Below are 20,963 nucleotides of genomic sequence, written 5' to 3'. Positions count from 1 at the left end.
TGAAGATGTCTTTTTGTTAGCACCAGCTATTTTAAGATGTCAAAGAATGCCATCTCCTAGCTTAGTGATGTCATAACATGACCCTACAAGAGCTCACAAGATAAGGTGTTTTGGACCTTCCCTCACCTCATTCAAGCTGAGGGATGTTGCCCTCAAATCCCTTGACACATTTTCCTTAGGATCTGAGTGGCTGCTCAGCAAGTATTGTGATTACCAGGTTTTGAGCCAGACATCACGTTCTCATTCAAGTACCAAGGCTGAACTTTTTTTGTTTTAGGGTTGAATGAGGAATTTTTATGTATGCAACTTAGCAAGTAGTTACATAGCTATAGTTTCTAAAACCGTCGGCAGCTAGAATTTTTGAAATTCGCGGTAATGCTAGTTTGTTTTGGTCAGGTGATACCCCCCCACCCACTATCAGGGGGAGTGAGGAACCAACACCGTACGAAAATAAGTTGTTTCTGCCGGCTGGTACTGTTAACACAGTTTCAGTAGTCAGCAGAATTTTTTGAATTCTTTACCGTCACTCATTGTTGGAGTTATTTGGTGAAGTACTCTTAAAATATTGGTAGCTTTTGTTTTTGGTGATTAGCTATTTTGGAATTCAAATAGTTTTAAAAATTTTTGCACCGAAATTAACTAGTTTTGAATTGGTCTACATAATGTCAGACGCTAGTTCATCTGGGATTAGGTATTGCAGTAAAGGCTGCAATACTAGGATCGCTAAAGCTTGCAATGATCCACATTCAGGTTGTAGGGGACAGACTTGTACGCCAGATAAAATATGTGGAGAATGTATTAATTGGGATCAAAGAACTTGGAAGATCTTGACTAGTTATGCGAACAAGTTAGAGAGAGATAAAAAGAGAAAAGTGGCTTCTAGAGCTAAAGCTAAAAGCTTAGTCTGGAATTGGCTAATGAAAATTTGTCTCTTTCTGAACTGTCCCCGCCACCTGTCATTCCCAGTCCTAATCTTGGCTCTCTCACACCTGTACCCGATGCTGTGGCCAATTTAGAGGCAAGAGTAGATCAGAAATTTTTTATCATGCTTCAAGCAATGGAGAAATTAGGAGCGTCCGTGAAAACCCTAATGGACTAGGTAAGTGGTGAAGTGTGCAAGTGCAAGTGTGGAGGAGGTGGCTGTTCGGCCCACTGATTCTCCTAGGCAAAGGTCCCTGTCAAACTCCCCAGAACCTGGGAGGAGGCATACTGGTAGCCCAAGGGAGGTCAGTGGGGTCTGCCCACGAGCAGTCACCCCCTCAGGCGATTCTGTTGAAAAATCCCAGATCGCAACAGAGCGCCATTGGAAATGCATCTCTAAAGGAGTACCGTTTTCATCTAGTGCTTCCAGCTCCGGTGAGTCCTCTCCCAGGCGCCAGTGGCAATTCCATGACGAGTCCTGTCCATTGAAAAGGAGGGCTCGTAAGTTGTCTCCCTCTCCATTCCCCTAAATCCCCTGCAAAAAGGCCAGCCCTTTCCAAAAAGAACAGCCTTCATGTAGTTTTTGGGACTCTCCAGAGAGTTTCTCTCAGGATACGGCAGGAGAGGGACGTTGTAGCGAGAGGATCCCATCCTCTAAGTCTAAGTCATCGTCAAGAAAGTCTTCCTCTGGCAGACTTTCGGAGGTCAAGAGTACGGGGAAGAGTAAACTTCCGGAGATGTCATTGGCACCTTTCCACACCTCTAATGCTGAAGGACAGGTAAGGCTCCCACCAGTCTCTCCTGTAATTCACTAGACTCCTGGGATACAGGTTCAGCGTTCGGAGTATGAGAACCCATCGACTCTCGAGTGCCCATTGGCGCCACAGTTTGCCTGCTCACCAGAGCAGCCTTTGGCGCCCGAAACTTCCGCAGTGGCTCTAGAGCAACCTTTGGCTCCCGAGCGTCCATTGGCGACCAGGAATACAGTTGTGACCGAGTGTCTATTAGCACCCGAACGTCCACTAGCTCCCGAGCATCCACTAGTACCTGAGCGTCCACTAGCACCCGAGCATCCACTAGCGCCCGAGCATCCACTAGCACCCGAGCGTCCACTAGCACCCGAGCGTCCACTAGCACCCAAGCACCCACTAGTGCCCATTGGCGCCCGAGCATCCACAGGTATACATGCAACTAAGTGCACAGATGGACCAGTATGAAGCTCTCAGACAGTCTATGTCATCAATTTAAGCTTCGGTCTTACCGACAGGATCTCTGGTGATGGCTGTCCCCGATCCCTCTTTGTCAGCCATCCAGATCAAGTTAGACAGCATTTTGGGCTTTATTTAGTCTGCGGTGCCCCCAGTTCAACCTACAGGGAACTTATCACCTATTTCTTCAGCCAAAGAAGCAGAGAAAAGAGAAGAGGAGGATAAAGAGTCTTCTCTCACTGCATACAAAGCCTTGCTTTTTTATTTTGTTGAAAATTTTTCGGATTCGTTCTCGCCAGTGACTCCCACGTCGCCAGTGTCTTCTTACATGAGAGACAACCAGGAAGACTCTAGGAAATTACCCAAACTAGTACTGTCCTTTTCAGCTCGAAAAGCGTTAAAGGAAATTAACCTTTGGCTTGAGGATAAGAGGGATCAAGGCAGAGTTAACTTCAGCTTCCCTCCTTCTTGTTTTTCAATGAGGAGACATTTATGTTACGAAACTGGAAAAGCTCTCTCTTTGGGTATGTCTGCCTCTGCCTCTTATTGACTCGGTGAGAAGATCGGCTTTCAACTCGGCCAAGATCATGTTTACGGCGTCAGATTTAGATCACTTGATTAAAAATATCTTTAGGGTATTGAAGTTATTAGTTTCCTGGACTGGACAGGAGGAGCCTTGGGATGTAAACTCAAGAGTTATTCCATGTTGGATGAGGAAGCCTTTGCAGACATTTCGGGAGAGATCTCCTGTTCAGATAAGGGGATTAGAGACGAATCATCAGAACTAGACTCTCTCTTCATGTTAGGCATCCTAAAGAAGAGAGAACTTTGGTGTTCTTTTACATCTAAGGGACTATCTCGTACTCAAAAGTCTGCCTTACTGTATTTGCCTTTGGATAAGAAGCACCTGTTTCCAGAGGAGACAGTAGTGCTAGTTGCCTCCAAATTGCAAAAGAAAGCAATACAGGATCTTTTCTCGTAATCCACTAAACGTACTAGAGAAAATATTCCTAGTGTACGTCCCTCGCCAGCCAGCCGAGAACAACCCTTTTGGGGCAGGTGAATTGGTGGATATTTCCCAAGATCAAGGGGTAGAGCACATTTCACCCTTAGATCTATTAAAAAATCCACAACCAACCCCTTGACTAAGAAGTAATGTATCTGTCCTTCGTGCACCATTAGGAGCGAGACTCGGTCAATTTTGGAAAGAATGGGAAGCAAGAGGGGCGTAACCTCGGATCGTATAGGTTTTAAGAGAAGGATACGATATTCCGTTCAGAGAAAGCAACCGTTATCTGGCTCTCCGATAGCTTTGACAGCTTACTCAGAAAATTCAAAGAAATTTATCGCCCTTTTGGAAGAGGTTTTGTCTCTCTTGCAAAAGAAAGCAATAAAGTTAGTAGAAGAACCACTAACCCCAGGTTTTTACAATTGTCTGTTCATTGACCCCAAGTCATCGGGGGGACTCTGAACCAATATGTGCAGAAGACAAAGTTCAAGATGGAGATGAATCAGTCTGTTCTTTCATCAATCTGTCAAGGGGATTGGATGATCTCCATCAATATGGAGGCTGCATATTCTCACATTCTGATACACCAAAACTCAAAGAGGTTTTTGTGTTTTGTCTTCAGGAACAAAATACACCAGTTCAGAGTGCTGTGTTTCGGGCTTTCGACCGCACCACAAGTGTTCACCCGAGTGCTAGCTCCCATTGCGAAATAGTTAAATCTAGTCGGGATAAGGATATCCCTTTATTTGGACGATTGGTTTCTCCGGTCACAAACAAAGGAGAGGTGCTCGGAGGACCTTCCGAAAACCCTGACTTTAGCTCAGGAATTAGGACTTAATAAACAGGCAAAAGTCGCAGTTACTCCCCAGTCAGGAACTAGTCTATTTGGGGATGAGGATCAACTCGGTGAGTTTTTGGGCTTTTCCATCTCCACAAAGAATCAAGTCGTGCCTACAGAAGGTAGAGAAATTTCTAGTTTTACAGGAATGCTCTGCAAAGGAATGGATGAGTCTTTTGGGCACACTATCCTCAATAGAACAGTTTGTGACACTAGGGAGACTGCATATGAAGAACCTACAGTTCTTCCTCAGGCCGAACTGGAACAGAAAGAAGTTTCTGGACTCTTTTATGTTCCATATCACACAAGAAATAAAGGAGAACCTGCAATGGTGGAAGTTAAGAGACAGACTTGCAGAAAGGAGATCCCTCCTCCCATTGAGCCCCAACCTAGTGTTCTTTTCAGACACATCAGATCAAGGTTGGGGAGCGATTCTGGGGTAAAAGGAAGTATCAGACATTTGGAATGCACAACAAAAACAGTGGCATATAAATCTGAAGGAACTGGCCGCCATCCACTGGGGATTGTTGAAATTTGAGGACGAAGTTCGCAACAAAGTAGTGGCAATACATTCGGACATAAGGAAACAAGGAGGGGGACACTTTTTTTTCTCTTTGGGAGATGCTGTTATGGGCGAATTGGAATCACACCACGTTAATAACAGGGTTCGTTCAGGGAAAATTCAATGTACTCGTGTCTCCCCCTTTACTGTTCACCAGCCCCAGACCTGAAAGCATGGGCAACAGATGCGATGCTTTTGGACTGGTTGAACAAGGACTTGTACGCCTTTCCTCCATTCAAGATGGTGAGAGATGTCGTCAACAAATTCGGATTCTGGCTAGCGCATGAATGGTTCCCAGATCTTTTAGACCTACTGGTGGATTGGCCAAGGTTACTTCCTCAGAGAACAGATCTATTCAGACAACCCCACTTCAGAAGGTTCCATCAAGTACTATCCACTCTGTCCCTAACCGCTTACAGACTGTCCGACAACTCTTACGAGCGAAGGGGTTTTCCAGACAAGCGGCGAGAGCTATTGCTCAGTGCAGAAGGGAATCCTCAAGTAAAATTTACCCGGCAAAGTGGACTGTGTTTAGAGCCTGGTGTAAGGAACATAATGTGTCGTCTTCTAAGACAAAAATAACAGAAATAGCAGATGTTCTATTATATCCGAGATCAGATAGGAATCTGTGTACCGCGACTATCAAAGGTTATAAGGCAATGTTGGTGTCTGTTTTCAAGCACAGAGGATTGGAAATATCAACGAATAGAGATCTTGCAGATCTCATTAAATCCTTTGATATAGAAAAACCCAAAGGTTCGAAGATATTATCTTGGAACCTAGATGTAGTACTTAAGTGGCTGTCGGAAACTCTGTGTGAGCCGTTGCAAAGAGCATCGTTGAGAGATTTGACGAGAAAGACCCTATTTCTAGTAGCCCTATCTACAGCTAAAAGGGTGAGTAAAATAAATGCCACGGACAAGAGAATAGGATTTGCACAGAGTAATGCGGTTTGCGCATTAACCTCAGGGTTTTTAGCAAAAAACGAGATTCCGTCCAAACCATGGCCTCATTCTTTCAGTATCAAAAACCTCACGGACTTAGTAGGACCGGAAGAAGAAGAGAGGCTACTCTGCCCGGTCAGAGCTCTGAAATGTTATTTACAAACGACAGAGAAAATTAGGGGCCCGTCGATCGTTTATGGTGTTCGGTAAAAAATCCTGCTTGCCCGATGTCTAAAAACACCCTGGTGTTTTTCTTGCATAGTGTAATTGTAGATGCTTGTTCACAAGTGAAAGAAACTGATCTTAATAAACTTAAAAGTGAAAGAAACTGATCTTAATAAACTTAAAAGTGAAAGCTCACGAGGTGAGACCAGTGGCAACCTCCCTCTCGTTTAAACACAATCTCTCTTTGGACTCGATTATACAAGCAATGTATTGGAAATGTAAATCAGTGTTCGCCTCGCATTACTTGCGTGGTATTGAAACAGTCAATGAAAATTGCAGTACCCTGGGTCCATATTTAGCGGCTGGCACAGCATTGGGTAAAGGTATGTAGGAAGTCATACCTTCCTAACCTATCTCTTTGCCTTGAATAAGGTTGTTGAGTATTTTAGGGGAGCCTGGAGGTACTATGGATGTACTAGGTGTACCCTTCAGTCAAGTGTATAGTCGGGTATGAATATTATGGTTATGGTGAAGGTGATATGTTTTTGCTCTGGTAACATGATGTTATTTGGTACTGCGCCCTGGGCAGGATTGACCATGCTAGCCACGGACATTCCTTAGTTGCATGGGTCCCACTTTTTAGAGGATGAGCCATGGCTATACCGCCACGTCCCTATGAGTTAAGACTAGCGACTTCCAGAGGCAATAATCAACTGTTCAGTTCTCTTAACAAGTAAGGAACCAACAAGCATTTCCATGGATGCTAGCACTAAGTATATATTTTATATTTATTAAATTTTAAAAGATATGTGCATATCCATGGATCCCACCTCCTACAATGTGGGATTCAGCTATGTAACTACTACTTGGTAAGTTGCATACATAAAAATGATATTTATGATAAAATAAGATTGAATGTATACTTACCAAGTACTACATAGTTACATGATCAAAGCCCGCCCTCCTCCCCTCACATGGATAATAGGGCATAAACAACTGATTTTCATACGGTATTGGTTCCTCACTCCCCTGATGGTGGGCAGGGGGTATCACCTGACCAAAACAAACTAGCACTACCATGAATTTCAAAAATTCTAGCTGCTGACGGTTGTAGAAACTATAGGTATGCGTACTACTTGGTAAGTATACATAAAATCTTATTTTATCAGAAAAATTTCATGTTTGTCTATACCTTCACACTGAATGTGAGCATTCATGCTGAGGTACAAGCTGTACCCAAATGAATTAAAGGCAAGTACCACCTTAGAAGTGAGTCATGATACTTGAAAGGCATATTGTTTGTTTACCTGTAAGCTTTGTTTACCTGTATGAACAAAAGACAAATTTTTAAAGTTATATGCATTTTTCTTAGGTATGCAAGGTGTAGCCTTTTATATAGTTTTTACTGCCTTCATCCATCTTGCTACATTTGCACTGTTGCATCATCCTGAGCTAAGGAACAATCAGTGGTTGGCATAGGTCAAAATTTGGTCCTCCCCCCCCCTTCTTGGATTACCTTTCTTGTTATCCAGAACACAGTTGGACTAGTGCATTCACTGTAGGATACTCCCTACATGAAAGACTACAGTTTATGTACCTTAGAAAAATGCAGGTTACTTTTAAAATGTTCAGTTTTTGTATGTAATTATGTATGATTTTATTCATTTAAAAAAAATTTAATTTTGTATATAATTATGTATATTTCTATTAATTTATCAATTCTCTTTACAAGTTATCAGGAATATATGCTTATCTTGTATGAATGGTTTGCTCTTTGTCAATCATTCTGAAATTAAGTGTATATTTAAAATCCTATAAAAGTATCTTTAATATTTCATGCTGGTTGGTTTTGAAGGAAATTTTTGTTTGTAATTTAAGCAAACCATGTCCCATTATTAATACCTTATCGTTTTTATTATAGGCCATGGGAGAACCACTATTTTATTTCACCACACTGTTAACTATTGTGGTGCTAATGTTACCTGTCATGGCTTGGCGGTTCTACTGGGTAGATGTACGACCAAACCTTTCAGATAAAGTAAGGTTTAAACAGAGGCATGATGCTAAAATGGCAAGTAAACGGTCTGAACACGATATGCTTCGTACTCCATCAGCCAGAAGGTATGTGTTTAACAAAACTTAGTTGTTCCTACGGGAATGCGAACCTATGCTTTCATAAATGGAGTTTCTCTTGGAAGATGTTCAACTGTCACTGACTAGAAAATACAAAATTGTATCAGGTAGGCTAATGAATTACATGACTTGAGATGGCGTAGTTCATCCAGTGTTCTCAGCTGCAAAGTGCTCAGTTGTCACTGCGTAATCTTTTACATGCCAAGATCTTCTTTCACATGCCGAGATCTTCTTTCTTTGTGCATGCCACGTCTGCATTATTTCTTGTGTTGCTGCTGCAAGTACAGTGCCCTTGTTTACTGGTGCCAGTCCTGGTGACTGCCAAATTTACATAAATTTGTGAGAACTTTACAGCTGAGGTTGGAGAGAGAGAGAGAGAGAGAGAGAGAGAGAGAGAGAGAGAGAGAGAGAGAGAGAGAGTGTGTGTGTGTGTGTGTGTGTGTGTGTGTGTGTGCTGTCATTGTTTGACCTCCTTTGTCTGTGGCGTACTTTGTGTGTGCCATGTGTGTATTGGAAAATTTATGTCCCTAATAGTGCAGTAGATCTGCACTCTATGTGCATCTCCTGTTGGGGGGAGGGAATGTTTGAGAGAGGCCACGTGTGAGTAGTGTGGGGTGGTAGATAACTCAGTAGGCCTTGTTCATCTAAGGAGTCAACCCTGAGCACTTTTCCTTTGCTACCTATGTTCCCTGTCTTGCCAAGGCCTCCTCCTCTAATAACACTTCAAACAGTTGCCATCATCCCTCCAGGAGCAACTACTAAGGAGCCAGCGTAATAAGAGACATTAAAGCAATTTTAGCATAGGCAGTCCCTGGTTATTGGCGGTGTCAATTATCAGCGATGTGGTTTTATGGCGCTTGTCACAGTCACAGTCTAGCACCAAAAATTGGCGATTTTTGGTGCCAATAATCAGGTATTGCTGCCGATACATACCTAACAGAGGTGGGGCTGGACAGGACAGGTACCAATGCTATGAGAGACCATAGCTTCCATTATTGTCCTGCAACATGTCAGCAGGAGCAGAGATGGTAACTTCTTAATCTCCTTTCCCATTGTCCTCAGGGGTGTGCAAAGTAAAGGGAGAAGAAGGTGCCTCAGGAGGTAAAAAACATTACTGCTCAGACTCAATTGTCCCAACTTACCCCTATTTGAAGTATCAGCATCTGGAGACACATCAGATCTGCATTGCATGAGAGAGCAGGGAAGACCCTGTTTCCCCTCAATAGTCCCCTTAGCTTCATTGTTTATGGCATCTTCCCTGTTTCCCCTCAATAGTCCCCTTAGCTTCATTGTTTATGGCAGAGTTAAATAAACCTGGTCTCAGGTGCAGAGAACTCCCTGGCTTCAGCCAAGTCAGAGAAAATGTTGCTGACTATGTTACCTCACCAAGTGAAGTATTACCTTCCAGAGGGAGGCCTTCATGACTTCCCAGGAGTCTGGACTCCACTTCCCACAGTTTGGGGCACAATGTCTCCCTTGAGCACTTCAAGCATTAGGGACTGAGGCTTTACAGCAGAGGCAAAGAATGTGGAACTTATGCTGGCCAGGACCATCAGAGCCAACTCCAGGTTTGAAAGGTACCAGCAGGCTTGGCTAATGAAAATAAAGGACTCTGTGATTCTAGTGTGTTGGCCATCTGTCAGGAACTTCTGACACCTTTAGGGAAAGCCCTCTCATATATTGTACAGCAGGTGGGGCATCTCTGGGCAAATGACATATGTACTAAAGTAGAGAGAGTTGTTCCTGTCAGTAATCCACAGGAACATCTCCTAGGAGAGTAGGCGTGGCTGTCCCTGAGGGATCCAAAAAGTTTTGGAAATACAGACAGTTCCCAGTTAACAGTGAGGGTCCTGTTCCCGGCTGAGCGCTGCTAAGCAAAAATCAGTGATAACAGCACTAATACAGTAATACCTCAGTCTTACGCAATTCGAGCTGTGTGAATTCATAATAGCGCGAACTTTTCATTGGAACCTAACTAATTATCATACACGAGTATTTCACAGACACACGAATGTAAACGCAACAGTTCTGAGACCTGGAGGAACCCTGCAAAAGTGTTCAAATTTTTATGTAATCACTCTTTTACCAAAATGAGAGAATTTTTATGGCACATGTATGTACCACTATGTTTAATAATAATAATAATAATAATAATAATAATAATAATAATAATAATAATAATAATAATAATAATAATAATAATAATAATATAACTAATTACAAAATTATGCATTTAAAAAATTCCTTCCCCTGATCCTTATTAACTCCACCATAAGCTCAAAGTCCAGAGCTGTAAAATATGTCAAGTAATGTGACAGGAGGGGTTGTTGCTGATTTAGAGGTCAATGATTTCTCTCTCTCCTCTCTCTCTCTCTCTCTCTCTCTCTCATAGTTAGTGGTAGATAATTTTGAATTGATCTATTTTTACCTTTACCATCTAGAATGGTAAATGCTCTGTTCTAAAACATAGACACATAAATAAGAGTTGTATTAGTCCAGATAAAAAGCACTGTTTGTTCATGAAAATGAATTTCAGAACAGAGAGAAAAAGACAGAGTAAAGAATTTCTTAAAAGTGGTTGAGAAGACTTCTAAAAATAGATCGGTTGCTCGGAAAGGGAAAAGAAGAGAAATACGTTGTATGTATGTAATCTTCACACACTCCTATAATTTTACCAACCATTTATTTCTTTGTTCAAGGGTTATTTATTAAGATAACTTTTAAATGAAATTACAGTAACTTTAATTCCATTTAAAAGTTAGCTTAATACTTAGGGAGCATGATTAGGGTCATATTTAGTGTTCAAACTCTTAAGTAAGCATTTATTAGTATTTTTAGAGACTGCCAAACTTACGCAAAAATTCCCATTGAGTGAGGGGGTCGGAACCTAACCGCGTGTAAGTTCGAGGTATTACTGTAATTCTCTTAACAGTGCCAGTAACTGAAGATCAGTACCGCTAACAGGAGATCGGCTCTGAAAATCCAGTTAACGGCATCGCTTGACAAGTGCCATGAAACTGGATTGCCATTAACCAATGCCACTGGTAAGCAGGGACTGCCTGTAAGGAGAAAGGACTTGCGAGACACACACTCTTAGCAGGCTGCCTCTTGTAAGTCTCTACACTTGACTGGGAGTGTAGCAAACAGGTCAGCACCCCTCAGCAGGCAGTGCCACTCCAGTGGAAGACATTCCTCCCCCCCAGCAGAAGTTCCATCAGCAGGGGCAGAATAGGGCACCCAACAGATGTGGAGACAACAGCACTCAGGTATTTCAAGCCTCCCAGCCTGCCCACAGGAGAAAGGAGCCACCCCAGCAAGAAGGGAAGATCCAGATGAAGTGAAGGTGTCCCCTCTTAAGCTTCCATGAGTGGAGGAATAGATCTTTCAGCCCTGAATGGTCCTGCAGCAAATGTCCTTCTCCATGGAGAAACCTCAGTTGGTCTTCACAGTGATCAAGGAAGGAGATTTTATGTCTCCATAGACCTTAAGAGAGTGTACCTCCACATTCCCATTCACCCGAGCTCCAGGAAGTACTAAAGTTTGTTTCCAAAGGCATGACATACAAATTCAATGCACTCTGCTTCAGTCTGGTAACGGTCATCCCAAGCCTTCAAGAGAGTGCTTCAGCTGGTGTCGTCCTGAGCGAACTTGGAGAGGATACGGATAAGGAGATACCTGGCATCTGGGCAAATGGCTAATCTTCGCCTCATCAGAAAAGGAAGTGGCAAGGGCCAGGGACTTGATCCTAGCTTTGTGCTGGGAGTTCTGTGGCAACCTGCTGAGCATCTCCCATGACTTCCTCTAAGAAATTCTCAACCAGAGAAGCAGTGGCAGGTCCTCCCGGGACATAAAGTCTCCCTCAAGAAGCTTGTCTCCAGGACATCCAGTCCCTCCACTAGCAACTGAAGGAGAACTGGAACTGACCAAAGAAGCTCACAGCAGTGACACAGAAGATGAGGGAGAATCTACCATGGTGGAGAGACCTCGCTAACCTCATGCAGTGTTTTCCACTTGGTAAATTACTGTCCAAGCTGCTTTTATTCTCTGATGCCTCCCAAATGGGCTGTAGTGTACACCTCAACAATGAGTGCGTTTTAGGGACATGGAGGCTCATTGGGAGGGAGAAGCCTATCAACCTCTTGGAAATAGAGTAACTTGGTTACACCCCCAGCACTTCCTACACCACCAAGCATGCCACTTTTTGGTCATCATGAGCAAGAACAGGACAGTAGTGGCATTTGTGAACAAGCAGGAATGGCCAATCTCTCTGGAACCTGGCAGTCCAGATGTGTGAATGGTCAGCAACCTGGGGCCTGGGACTGACTGCCAGGTAATCCTAGGTAAGAAAAATCTCATCACCAATCAGTTCAACAGGAAGGACCAGGTTGTAGGAACAGAGTGGTCATTAAGCCAGGAAGTAGCAAACAAGTTGTTGGCACTTTGGAAAGGTCTGGGAATCAACCTATTTGCTATGGCCCACAACACAAAGATGTCCCTGTACTGATCCCCAATCTCAGACCAGAGAGCTGCAATGTAGGATGCCTTCATGCACTGGGGAACAATCTGGATGTCTGTGCCTATCGTCTTCAGTCATACGAGAGGAGTCTTCGGCAGACTACGTACCAGTCATAGTTCTTTTGGATGACAATGGTGACTCCCCTGTAGCCACAAGTGAGGGGATACACAGACCTCCTGCACTTGATAGACTCCCTAAGAGAACTACTGCAGACAACAACCCTTCTAGTGCAGGAGCACAACAGAGATCATTGGGCAGTATCCTCCCTCCACCTTTATGGGTTGAGGTTGTTCAGTAGCTCCTTAGACAGAATGGCTTTTTGAATGAGGTTGCTCAACCATTGCAGACACCTTCAGACCATCCTCTATCAAGTTGTACTAGGTTAAGTGGACCGAATCTTTGTGGTGCTGTCAGAGGAGTCACAATCTGCTCAAGACCTTCGTGAAGAAGGTGGCAGACTTCCTCGTGTACCACGTCAGGAGGAAGCCCTCTTTGTAACAGCAATCAAAGGATACAGGGAAGCCCTCACCCAGGTGTTTGTGCTGAGAGGCATTGACTTTTTGAACCCCTGGGCGTTGTCTGCCATCATTGGAAGTTTTAAGAAAATAATTCCCTCCAAAGGAGTTCAAAGCACCCAAAGTTAGACGTTACAAAGGTCTCATTTATCTTACTTTCATCCTTATAAGCCCCTCAGGAAGGCTTCCAACAGGGAACTTGATCTTGATGACAGCATTCCTCCTTGCTATTGCCTCAGCCAAAAGAATCAAGAGGACTGCATGGGCTCTCCTACAATACTCCTCCCTTGTCTCTAGAATTCATCCCAGAAGTCATAGCTAACACACAAAACCCCTTGGTCCCAGAACTGAAGTTCGAGAGGTTCTTGATCCCTTCTTTTAAGGCTTTCATTAAGGATGACAAGGAAGAAATGTTACTGTGCCTTGTCAGAGCCCTGAGGCTGTCTGTGAAAAGGACATCCCTCTCAGACTAGTATATAAAAGTGTTCATCAATACAGGAAGGAATAAGAAGGAATCCAAGAACACCATCCCCTTCTGGCTAAGGGAATTTATTATCATGTACGAGAACAACTTCCTACAAGTTCTGAAGGGGCATGTGGAAGTAGCAAGTCCTTGGACACATTCATCCTGGGCCTGGAAGTGGCAGCTCAGAAGGTGTTATAGGGGCATCAAGTCCTGTGAAGGGGGCACCACCCAGGAAGTGGACAGGGTCACCAGATGGAGTGCTGCAAGAAGTGGTGAATACTGAAGGAACCTCCTTCGAGCAGAAGTTAGAGTAAGTCCAAGTAGCAACCTGATATAGTGAAGGTACCTTTCTGGGAAACTTGGGCAGGGCCACCTGCAGTTGCAGATACAAATCATAGTTTTTACCCAACTCTACCAACCCTCGCTTTACCAATCTTTACTATAATAATGGTTGTTTACATGGGAGTGATCAGGCTGGTTCTCATGATGGATGAGCTAGGTCATCTCAAATTGCATGGCTCATAAGCCTACACACTAGGACTTTGTTTTTTCTAGTTATTAAGTGAAAGCTGAAATGCACCTTGTGTGAGAAACTCCATTTAGAAAAGCTATGGTTCTTAACATAGCAAAAATACTAATTATTTTTTTAATTTGTTATTTTGAATAACCCAACTTATGCAACTTGCATAGTAAGAACTTTTTATGTATGGCCGAACAATATGCAGATAAAGTATGATAATTAGAAAGTACTTTCAGATATACAAAAGTTTGTTGTGATATGTAATGAGAGTGTCTTGAATGAAATGGAAGGGTGCTAGAATTACTGGTAGATGACGTATTCTATCTTATCAGTAAACCAAGCAAAAGCTTGTGATGCCTGCACAAGCACATGGGACTGAATTGCTTTATGCAGTGTATTATTATTCAGTAGTTAACCAGACCACTTTGCTAATTTATTTAGCTCTCACAGGGTGACTTTAGAATTTATCCTTATTACAAAGTTTAGATTTTACTTACAGCTTTTTGAAAAAGTCTTGTTATCGGGTTAACCAAAAATGGAGATTCAGATACATTTTTTAATTGGTTTATTTCCAAATTTTGACATTCATTGTTAATTATTTACTGTTACTTTCATTGTTAACTATTTACTGTTACTTTGTTGACATGATTACTGACAAAAAAGAAAAAAAAAGTGCAGATTTCAAAATATGTGACATCAGAATGCTAAGATTCATAACCAGCATAAGGTTAGAAGATCATGATTGGAAGTTGCAAAGAGATTATGTGTCCAGTACCTGGAAAACAGATAAGAGTTCTCAAAACATGAGAGGATTTGGGTATGTGAGGAACAAGAAATTACAGAAAAGGGGAAGAGATTTACTCAGACTAGATGGAATTTAATGAAAAAAAAAAATGTGGAGAGAATAGTGCGGGGAGTTCTTTTAAGAAAAAATCTGACTGGAAAATATCAATGATGATGTTTGTTTGTTTGTTTGTTTGTATGGTGTTTTTACGTTGCATGGAACCAGTGGCTATTCAGCAACGGGACCAACGGCTTTACGTGACTTCCGAACCACGTCGAGTGGAACTTCTATCACCAGAAATAATGATGATGTTTGTGGCGAGTGTTTTGTCATATTAACATTGCAATTAAGTCAAATGTTATGTATTTTATCTTGAAGCCAAGAGCACATTTATTTTGTTTACACTACATTTGTAAAATTATTGTGGTTTGAAATATGTAGGAGTACATTTAAAATTCTAAAACAAACCATAATTTATGTAGTTTGCAAACAAGGAACAATGATTACTTAAGAACTCACATGTGATTAGTGACTACTGACCTCCCTGTAAAATACTGTATGTACCAATAATTTTGCAGGAAGTATTTAGTAAAATTAAAATGTGTTAAGTTCACAATACAACATGGTGGATAGCTTTGTGCACCCCAGTAAATGGTACAGGCGGTCTCCAGGTATCGACGGTGGTTCCATTCCGATGTCTTGATGATAAGCGAAAATCGCTGATAACTGAAAATTGGCAATTATCACCGCCGATAACCTATTAATGGCACCTCTGTTAGGTATGTATCGCTGGCAGTAATAAAGTATTGGCACTGATAACTGGAAATCAGTGTATTTTGGCACCGAAAATTGCGCTAAACAAGCGCCATAAAACCGGATAAGTGATAACTGAGGCTGCCAATAACCAGGGACTGCCTTATTTTCAAAATATCTGTCAGGGGAAGAGAGATCTATTTAATAGAACAGAGTAAAATGGCCGGACATCCCTCTGTTTTCTCATTTTTTTCATACAGAATCACTTGTTCATGGTCCAAGAGACAACTGTGAGTGTGCCAGAATTTAAGGTAGTTATTATTACACAAGTTCAAAGTACTTATTACACAAGTTCAACTTTATCAGTATAGCTTTCTTTACTGCTATGTATTAGTACTTGTAATCAAAGAGCTAAGAAAAATTATAGATGGAGATTTGCATTTCACAAATTTATTATAGTGCAAAAATCTGTGTATATTTTACAAAGTATTTTATAGGCACCAAACAGAAAGTACCACTCAAAGCAATGGTCCATTTTCAAACAAGATTCAGTTCAATTCTTTTATGTCTTAAAACTTTTAATAGCAAATAAAGAGACAAATAAGCCCATAATATTTAAATACATATGTCTATAGAAAGTGTGTTGGTTTCAGTGGACTCAACTACCAACTTTGGATTAGAGCAAATAACATTATTTTATCCCCCTCACACCTAGGGGGTTAATTAACATGCCAATGCTGAAAAATTTAGCAGTTCAACACAAGAATCTTCGTCTTGTAGGGGCTTTTGATCTGGACACAATTGGAGCAATATGATGGGAAAGATTTGGAGGTTATTAAATGAAATTCTGATTTTCCTTAACCTAATTTATTTCCTTAAACTACTGAATGGAAACTAAATTTTTCCATATCACTATGATTCATCAAAACTTAATTTTCTATAGAACCTAACTTAGCCTAGCTTAATACTACCATGATTCCTTGAAGAACCTAAACCTAATTCCTAACCCTAAATCTATACTGTTTCCCTCTCCCAACTATCAGAAGAACCTTAAACCTAAATTAAGCCTTACTGTCAGTAAATCAGAAAAGCCAATGTTACATATATTCTTTACTTCATAGTTTGTCACTGTCAACTTCAACTTCTTCATTGACCTTTTGTACTTCCTTGATTCACCTCAACCAGTCTTACCCTTTTTTTCTCTCCCTTTTAGAGGTGATTTCTCCTTCTCCACACACTACGTATACTTTTAAAAAGGCTTCCAACTGAGCCGAGACCCCATTAACTTTTATATAAACAACTCCGCAGCGTTGAGACCAAGTGCCCTAGTTTCTGCAATCAGGCATAGTTTTCTGATTCTTCTGTCTAAACATTACACTTCCTTGCAGAAAATGAAGTTGAGAATAAAAGCAGAATGAACCACAGGTGTGCCTTCAAATATTTATTCTCAATTTCCTTCCACTAGCGTCATATTATGACCACTTATGTCTTATCTACTTTATATCTCTCATCCTCTTACTCCATCAGTGCTTTCTGATTTCTCTGGCTAAATAAGTGACGTTCCATAGATGTAAACAGCTGGTTTTGGCTTCTCCAGCTCTTAGCCTGATTTGGTAATTGCCCATGTAAATCAGATTATATCTGTAGGCTCCCACGGTTCAGGTGAAGGGGAGCGGATCCTATCTTAACACTCACACACAAGCAAACCAAGTAAAAAAAAAAAAAAAAAATTAATACCACACTGCTTTCATGAACAGCATATAAACAAAAAGAAATTATAAAAAAATTCAATCACTTTTTTCTCACAACCACTACAATGTACTGAGAAGCCTTCCAGAATCTCTATGCTTAAAGTCTTGTGGGGATATTGATCTTTTGACTACCCCTAGATAAAATCTTACCAAAAGGTTTGTTGCACACTAGTATTAGAAATACTTTTATCACTAGATGAAGCTGCTTCTCTTATTGTAGTCTCTGCCTCTCTATTACCAGATCACAGAGGTGAAGTCCAGTACAGTAACAGGAGCAAGATCCTGCTAGGTCACATGCTCAGTTTTTAGAAGTAGAGAAATTTCTTCTGTTACCTGTAGGATCTTTTAAGCTTTATGCATGACTTTTCATAAAATCACAGGTAGGGTGATAAATGTGTGCTATGCACTCTGTCTGCCATGGGTGTGCTTCTTGTCCCATGGTACCCAGGTGAGATGATTGTGGAACCTGCAGAGCCACGTATTGATTGACAAATAGAATTATTAGCATTTTCCCCATCGGTCCTGAAAGTAGCTGTGAGGTCGGTCAAATCAGTTTATCCATAGGTTTGAAAGAGCCATGTGAGTAGCTGATAATAAGAGGGGTCAGTAAATACATGTTTTACTTCTCCTGAGCATGTTCCTCTCTAAGTTGTATTGGAGCTACATTCCTACTGGATAACTACATTCCTACTGGATAACAGTTCCATTTAGTCTGTTATACATAGCCTGTTAAAGCTTTTCAAGTCAGTAGGTAATCCTCTCCATGAAGAGGCTGTCCAGGCTTTTTCTAAAAGGATGAGCCATACCTTAAAGTTTTTAGACATCTTTGACTTAAAACTCTAACATCTCTGCATTCATTTACCCAGAGAAATCTTCTACTCTTTTGGAAGAGTTGCATGCTTCATTCTTAGATTTTGCCATCACTTTCAATTATGTATATCCTTTAGTTAACAGGATCTGAACATACCTGCAGGGGAAAAGTGCAGTGTGGATGTCAATGATGCAGCAATTTTCTTATCACAAGAACTTGAAAATTTGATAGAAATTGATGGCTTCGGCATTGTGCTTGATTGCTTGTTCTGATAAACCATCTAACTCAATAGCCATATCAGAACCACTCACTGGTGAAAAGCCAAGCTCAAGTGACTTTCCAAGTTTCATCGTCTTTGGCACTGGGTGTACGTATTCATAGTGAGAACCAGAAGCTCCTCCAGGGAGAACAACATAGTTATTACATTGAACAGCAAACCTGGACTTTGAGTTTCATTGCTAAACAGTGAACCTGAATACTCGGTTACTAGAGGCTTTCCTGTCCCCCAAATAAATCTTCATTACCTTGAAAGCCTTAACAAGTTAGGAGTCTAAAGATTAGCTGAAAATTCTGATGATAATGAACATCCGCTCTCATTTGAAAAAGTCAAGTGGCAACTAAATTCATACAAGGGTCACTTGTATCCTAATATGAGCAACAAAATTAATGAGATATAAATTTTTCTGGCTATTTGCCATGAAACTTTGATCATTACAACATTCAGTCTCCTACTGTATGTTTCTGTATGATAGCATAATTATACACATTGTATTGATATATAGTACAATTGCCAGTCAAAATTTAATAATTACAAAGTACGTAGTAGTAAAAAATTAACCATGAGAAATTAATAGTACTTCAGCTTCCCAATAGACCAAAGCTATAAATGCAGGTATATACAGACAGTACATATGCATTTGTAAGTGCAATGAAATTATAACTTGCCAGTGGAAATAACATTACTTTCCCATTAAGTAAAACTTTTGATTTTACTTTCTCCAACCAGAAAATGCTTGTTAATTCCGTGTTATATACAAAACTAATTATATAAAGGTAACTATCCAACTACTAAGCACCTAGCTCAAAACATAGAAAAAATTAACAAATGGGTATTCATAAACAAAAAATTGGTAGTATACTTGCAAAGAACCAGAGATACCATTGCCACTCATCAATTCTGATACAAGAGAAAATTCACCAATATACTGTAAGTAAATGTTTTTGGGATGAAAATTTATTGATAAAAATGATGAAATTATGAGCATACACAGCACATTCTGGGAGTGGCAAAACAAAGTTGTTTTGTGTAAGGCAGACAAACAATTGATTATTGGAGCCTAAATTGGTTACCTGACCAGGAGGAAGAAATATTGACTTCTGGAGTGTCTGTAGAGCTGCAAACACAGGATTAGGGTAATGTAAAGATATGGATTTATTTCCACTCATTCATGAAAGGTAAAGGAAATTTATTATGGTAATCTTAAGTAAATTTTAACAGTCTTAAACTACCCAAATTCCAAATGACGAATTTTGCAAGGGTCAAAGGCATGCATGGTCTTTGAAACCTAATCTTACCTGTAATTGAGATGCAGATTCAAGAGTACGTATCTGACATATCAGGCACAGACTTGCATCCTTTTCTGATTTTCTTTATTTTCATATTTTGACATGATTCTGACAGGTCGTATTGATATGGTTGCTTGCAGAGGATAGACAGGTGTGCACAAAACTGCAAATAATATCAGAAACAACTTGAGAAAAGTTGGATAATGCCAATATATTTATAAAGATACAATAACCTTAATGTGCAAAATACCCTAGGTATATTATGCTTAATTGTTAAATGCAACATCATCTCAGTAATTTCAGAGAAGAAAGACAGTATTAGGCAGTACGTAATCCAGTCATACCTTTGTGTTTATCATACTGTTGTACCTGATGCCAAACCAGTCTAGCATCTTAATGGTTCATCTTGTTAACATGCATCGTTAGGGACATTAACTTACTCCTGTCATTGGTGATGTTGACTAAGGCTAAACAAGGGCAAATTTGATTAGTTAATTATAGAGATCAAGAGCAGTCCTCTGCAATATAACACCAAGGCATTTATATCAGCAAACTTTGCAAACTTTATATAAGTATCTAAGCTAAAAATCATTAAATATGGATTGTAATTATAACTGTCCATAGTAGTGAATTCATGCCTTTTCTGTGCGGGTGACCTAAGGGTGTTGTTATGACCTTGTTTCATTTCTGTAATCCTTAGTGGCACGTTGGAATCTCTCCTGTGTTTTGAATGACCATTTTCCCTTCTAAGACATTTGTTTATTTACAGGCCTTTTCAGCACGTAATTTATTTTAAGGTTATTTTGGAGCAACTGCTAACCACTTTAATTGTTGCTGTCAGCAATCAAATTGTATCACAGTAATCTGTAATACTGTGCTAAACTGTGAACTGTAACTGACACCATATATTATTCCTTTACCCATTGTTGGCTGAAGAGCAACAGTATTTCTACCCCAAGCAACTATGGATTTAAGAACAGAAAGCCTTCTGTTGGTCAAGCATCACTAGTATTGTGTGCACAACAATCATGCTTCCTGCTGTGTACAATGATTGTGTTATTGATGCAAATTATGATTATGTCTTTAACTTAAAACAAAGTTCACACACCATAGAGACAGTGATCATGAATCTAACAGGGATTTATGCTGATTTTTGGTTTTCCCAATATTCAAAGGTGATCTTCAGTAATCAGCAGTAAGGAACAAAATGTCACTATTTGTTTGTATGTTACCAAGCAAAAGTAATATTAATACAAATGTTCTCTTGATTTGCTTTAATTTTATTATTATTAGTTTTCATTCTATGGTCAGATATACAATATTCCACTCTGGGATTGTTTAGGTGTACCAATAATTGTGCCCTCAAAGCATTCTCAAAAATCACTTGAGTGTAAAGATGCAGCTTGATTCATAGAGGAATTTTCTGGAAGAAGAGTTCTTACATTTCATTAATACAATCACTAAAAACTTGCCAATTGGGCCATTTTGCTCATTTATGTTT

General features: G+C 40.5%; 1 protein-coding gene and 1 long non-coding RNA gene across 4 annotated transcripts in view; one reads left to right on the top strand and one right to left on the bottom strand.

Moving 5' to 3' along the window:
* LOC135223615 (uncharacterized) overlaps positions 1 to 20,963 on the bottom strand; it is a 277,946-nt gene that overhangs the window by 7,050 nt on the left and 249,933 nt on the right. Inside the window, exons 4-6 of one of the 3 annotated variants that reach the window (XR_010316542.1) lie at positions 19,807 to 19,929; positions 19,472 to 19,625; positions 14,443 to 14,572 (exon numbers count right to left, since the gene is read on the bottom strand). This is a non-coding gene — a long non-coding RNA (uncharacterized LOC135223615). Of the gene's footprint in view, positions 1 to 14,442; positions 14,573 to 19,471; positions 19,626 to 19,806; positions 19,930 to 20,963 lie in introns of those variants that run through there. The other 2 variants (XR_010316540.1, XR_010316541.1) reach the window with 2 other exon arrangements.
* LOC135223612 (phospholipid-transporting ATPase ID-like) overlaps positions 1 to 20,963 on the top strand; it is a gene marked incomplete in the record, with an annotated part of 252,267 nt that overhangs the window by 229,021 nt on the left and 2,283 nt on the right. The window contains 1 exon segment of the mRNA XM_064262219.1: positions 7,569 to 7,768. Coding sequence (XP_064118289.1) covers positions 7,569 to 7,768 — 200 coding nt within the window.

Source organism: Macrobrachium nipponense, chromosome 10, assembly GCF_015104395.2.
Source record: "Macrobrachium nipponense isolate FS-2020 chromosome 10, ASM1510439v2, whole genome shotgun sequence".
Classification (NCBI taxonomy): domain Eukaryota; kingdom Metazoa; phylum Arthropoda; class Malacostraca; order Decapoda; family Palaemonidae; genus Macrobrachium; species Macrobrachium nipponense.
The sequence above is the reverse complement of the archived record's forward strand: the minus strand, read 5'-3'. Positions and strand labels throughout refer to the sequence as shown.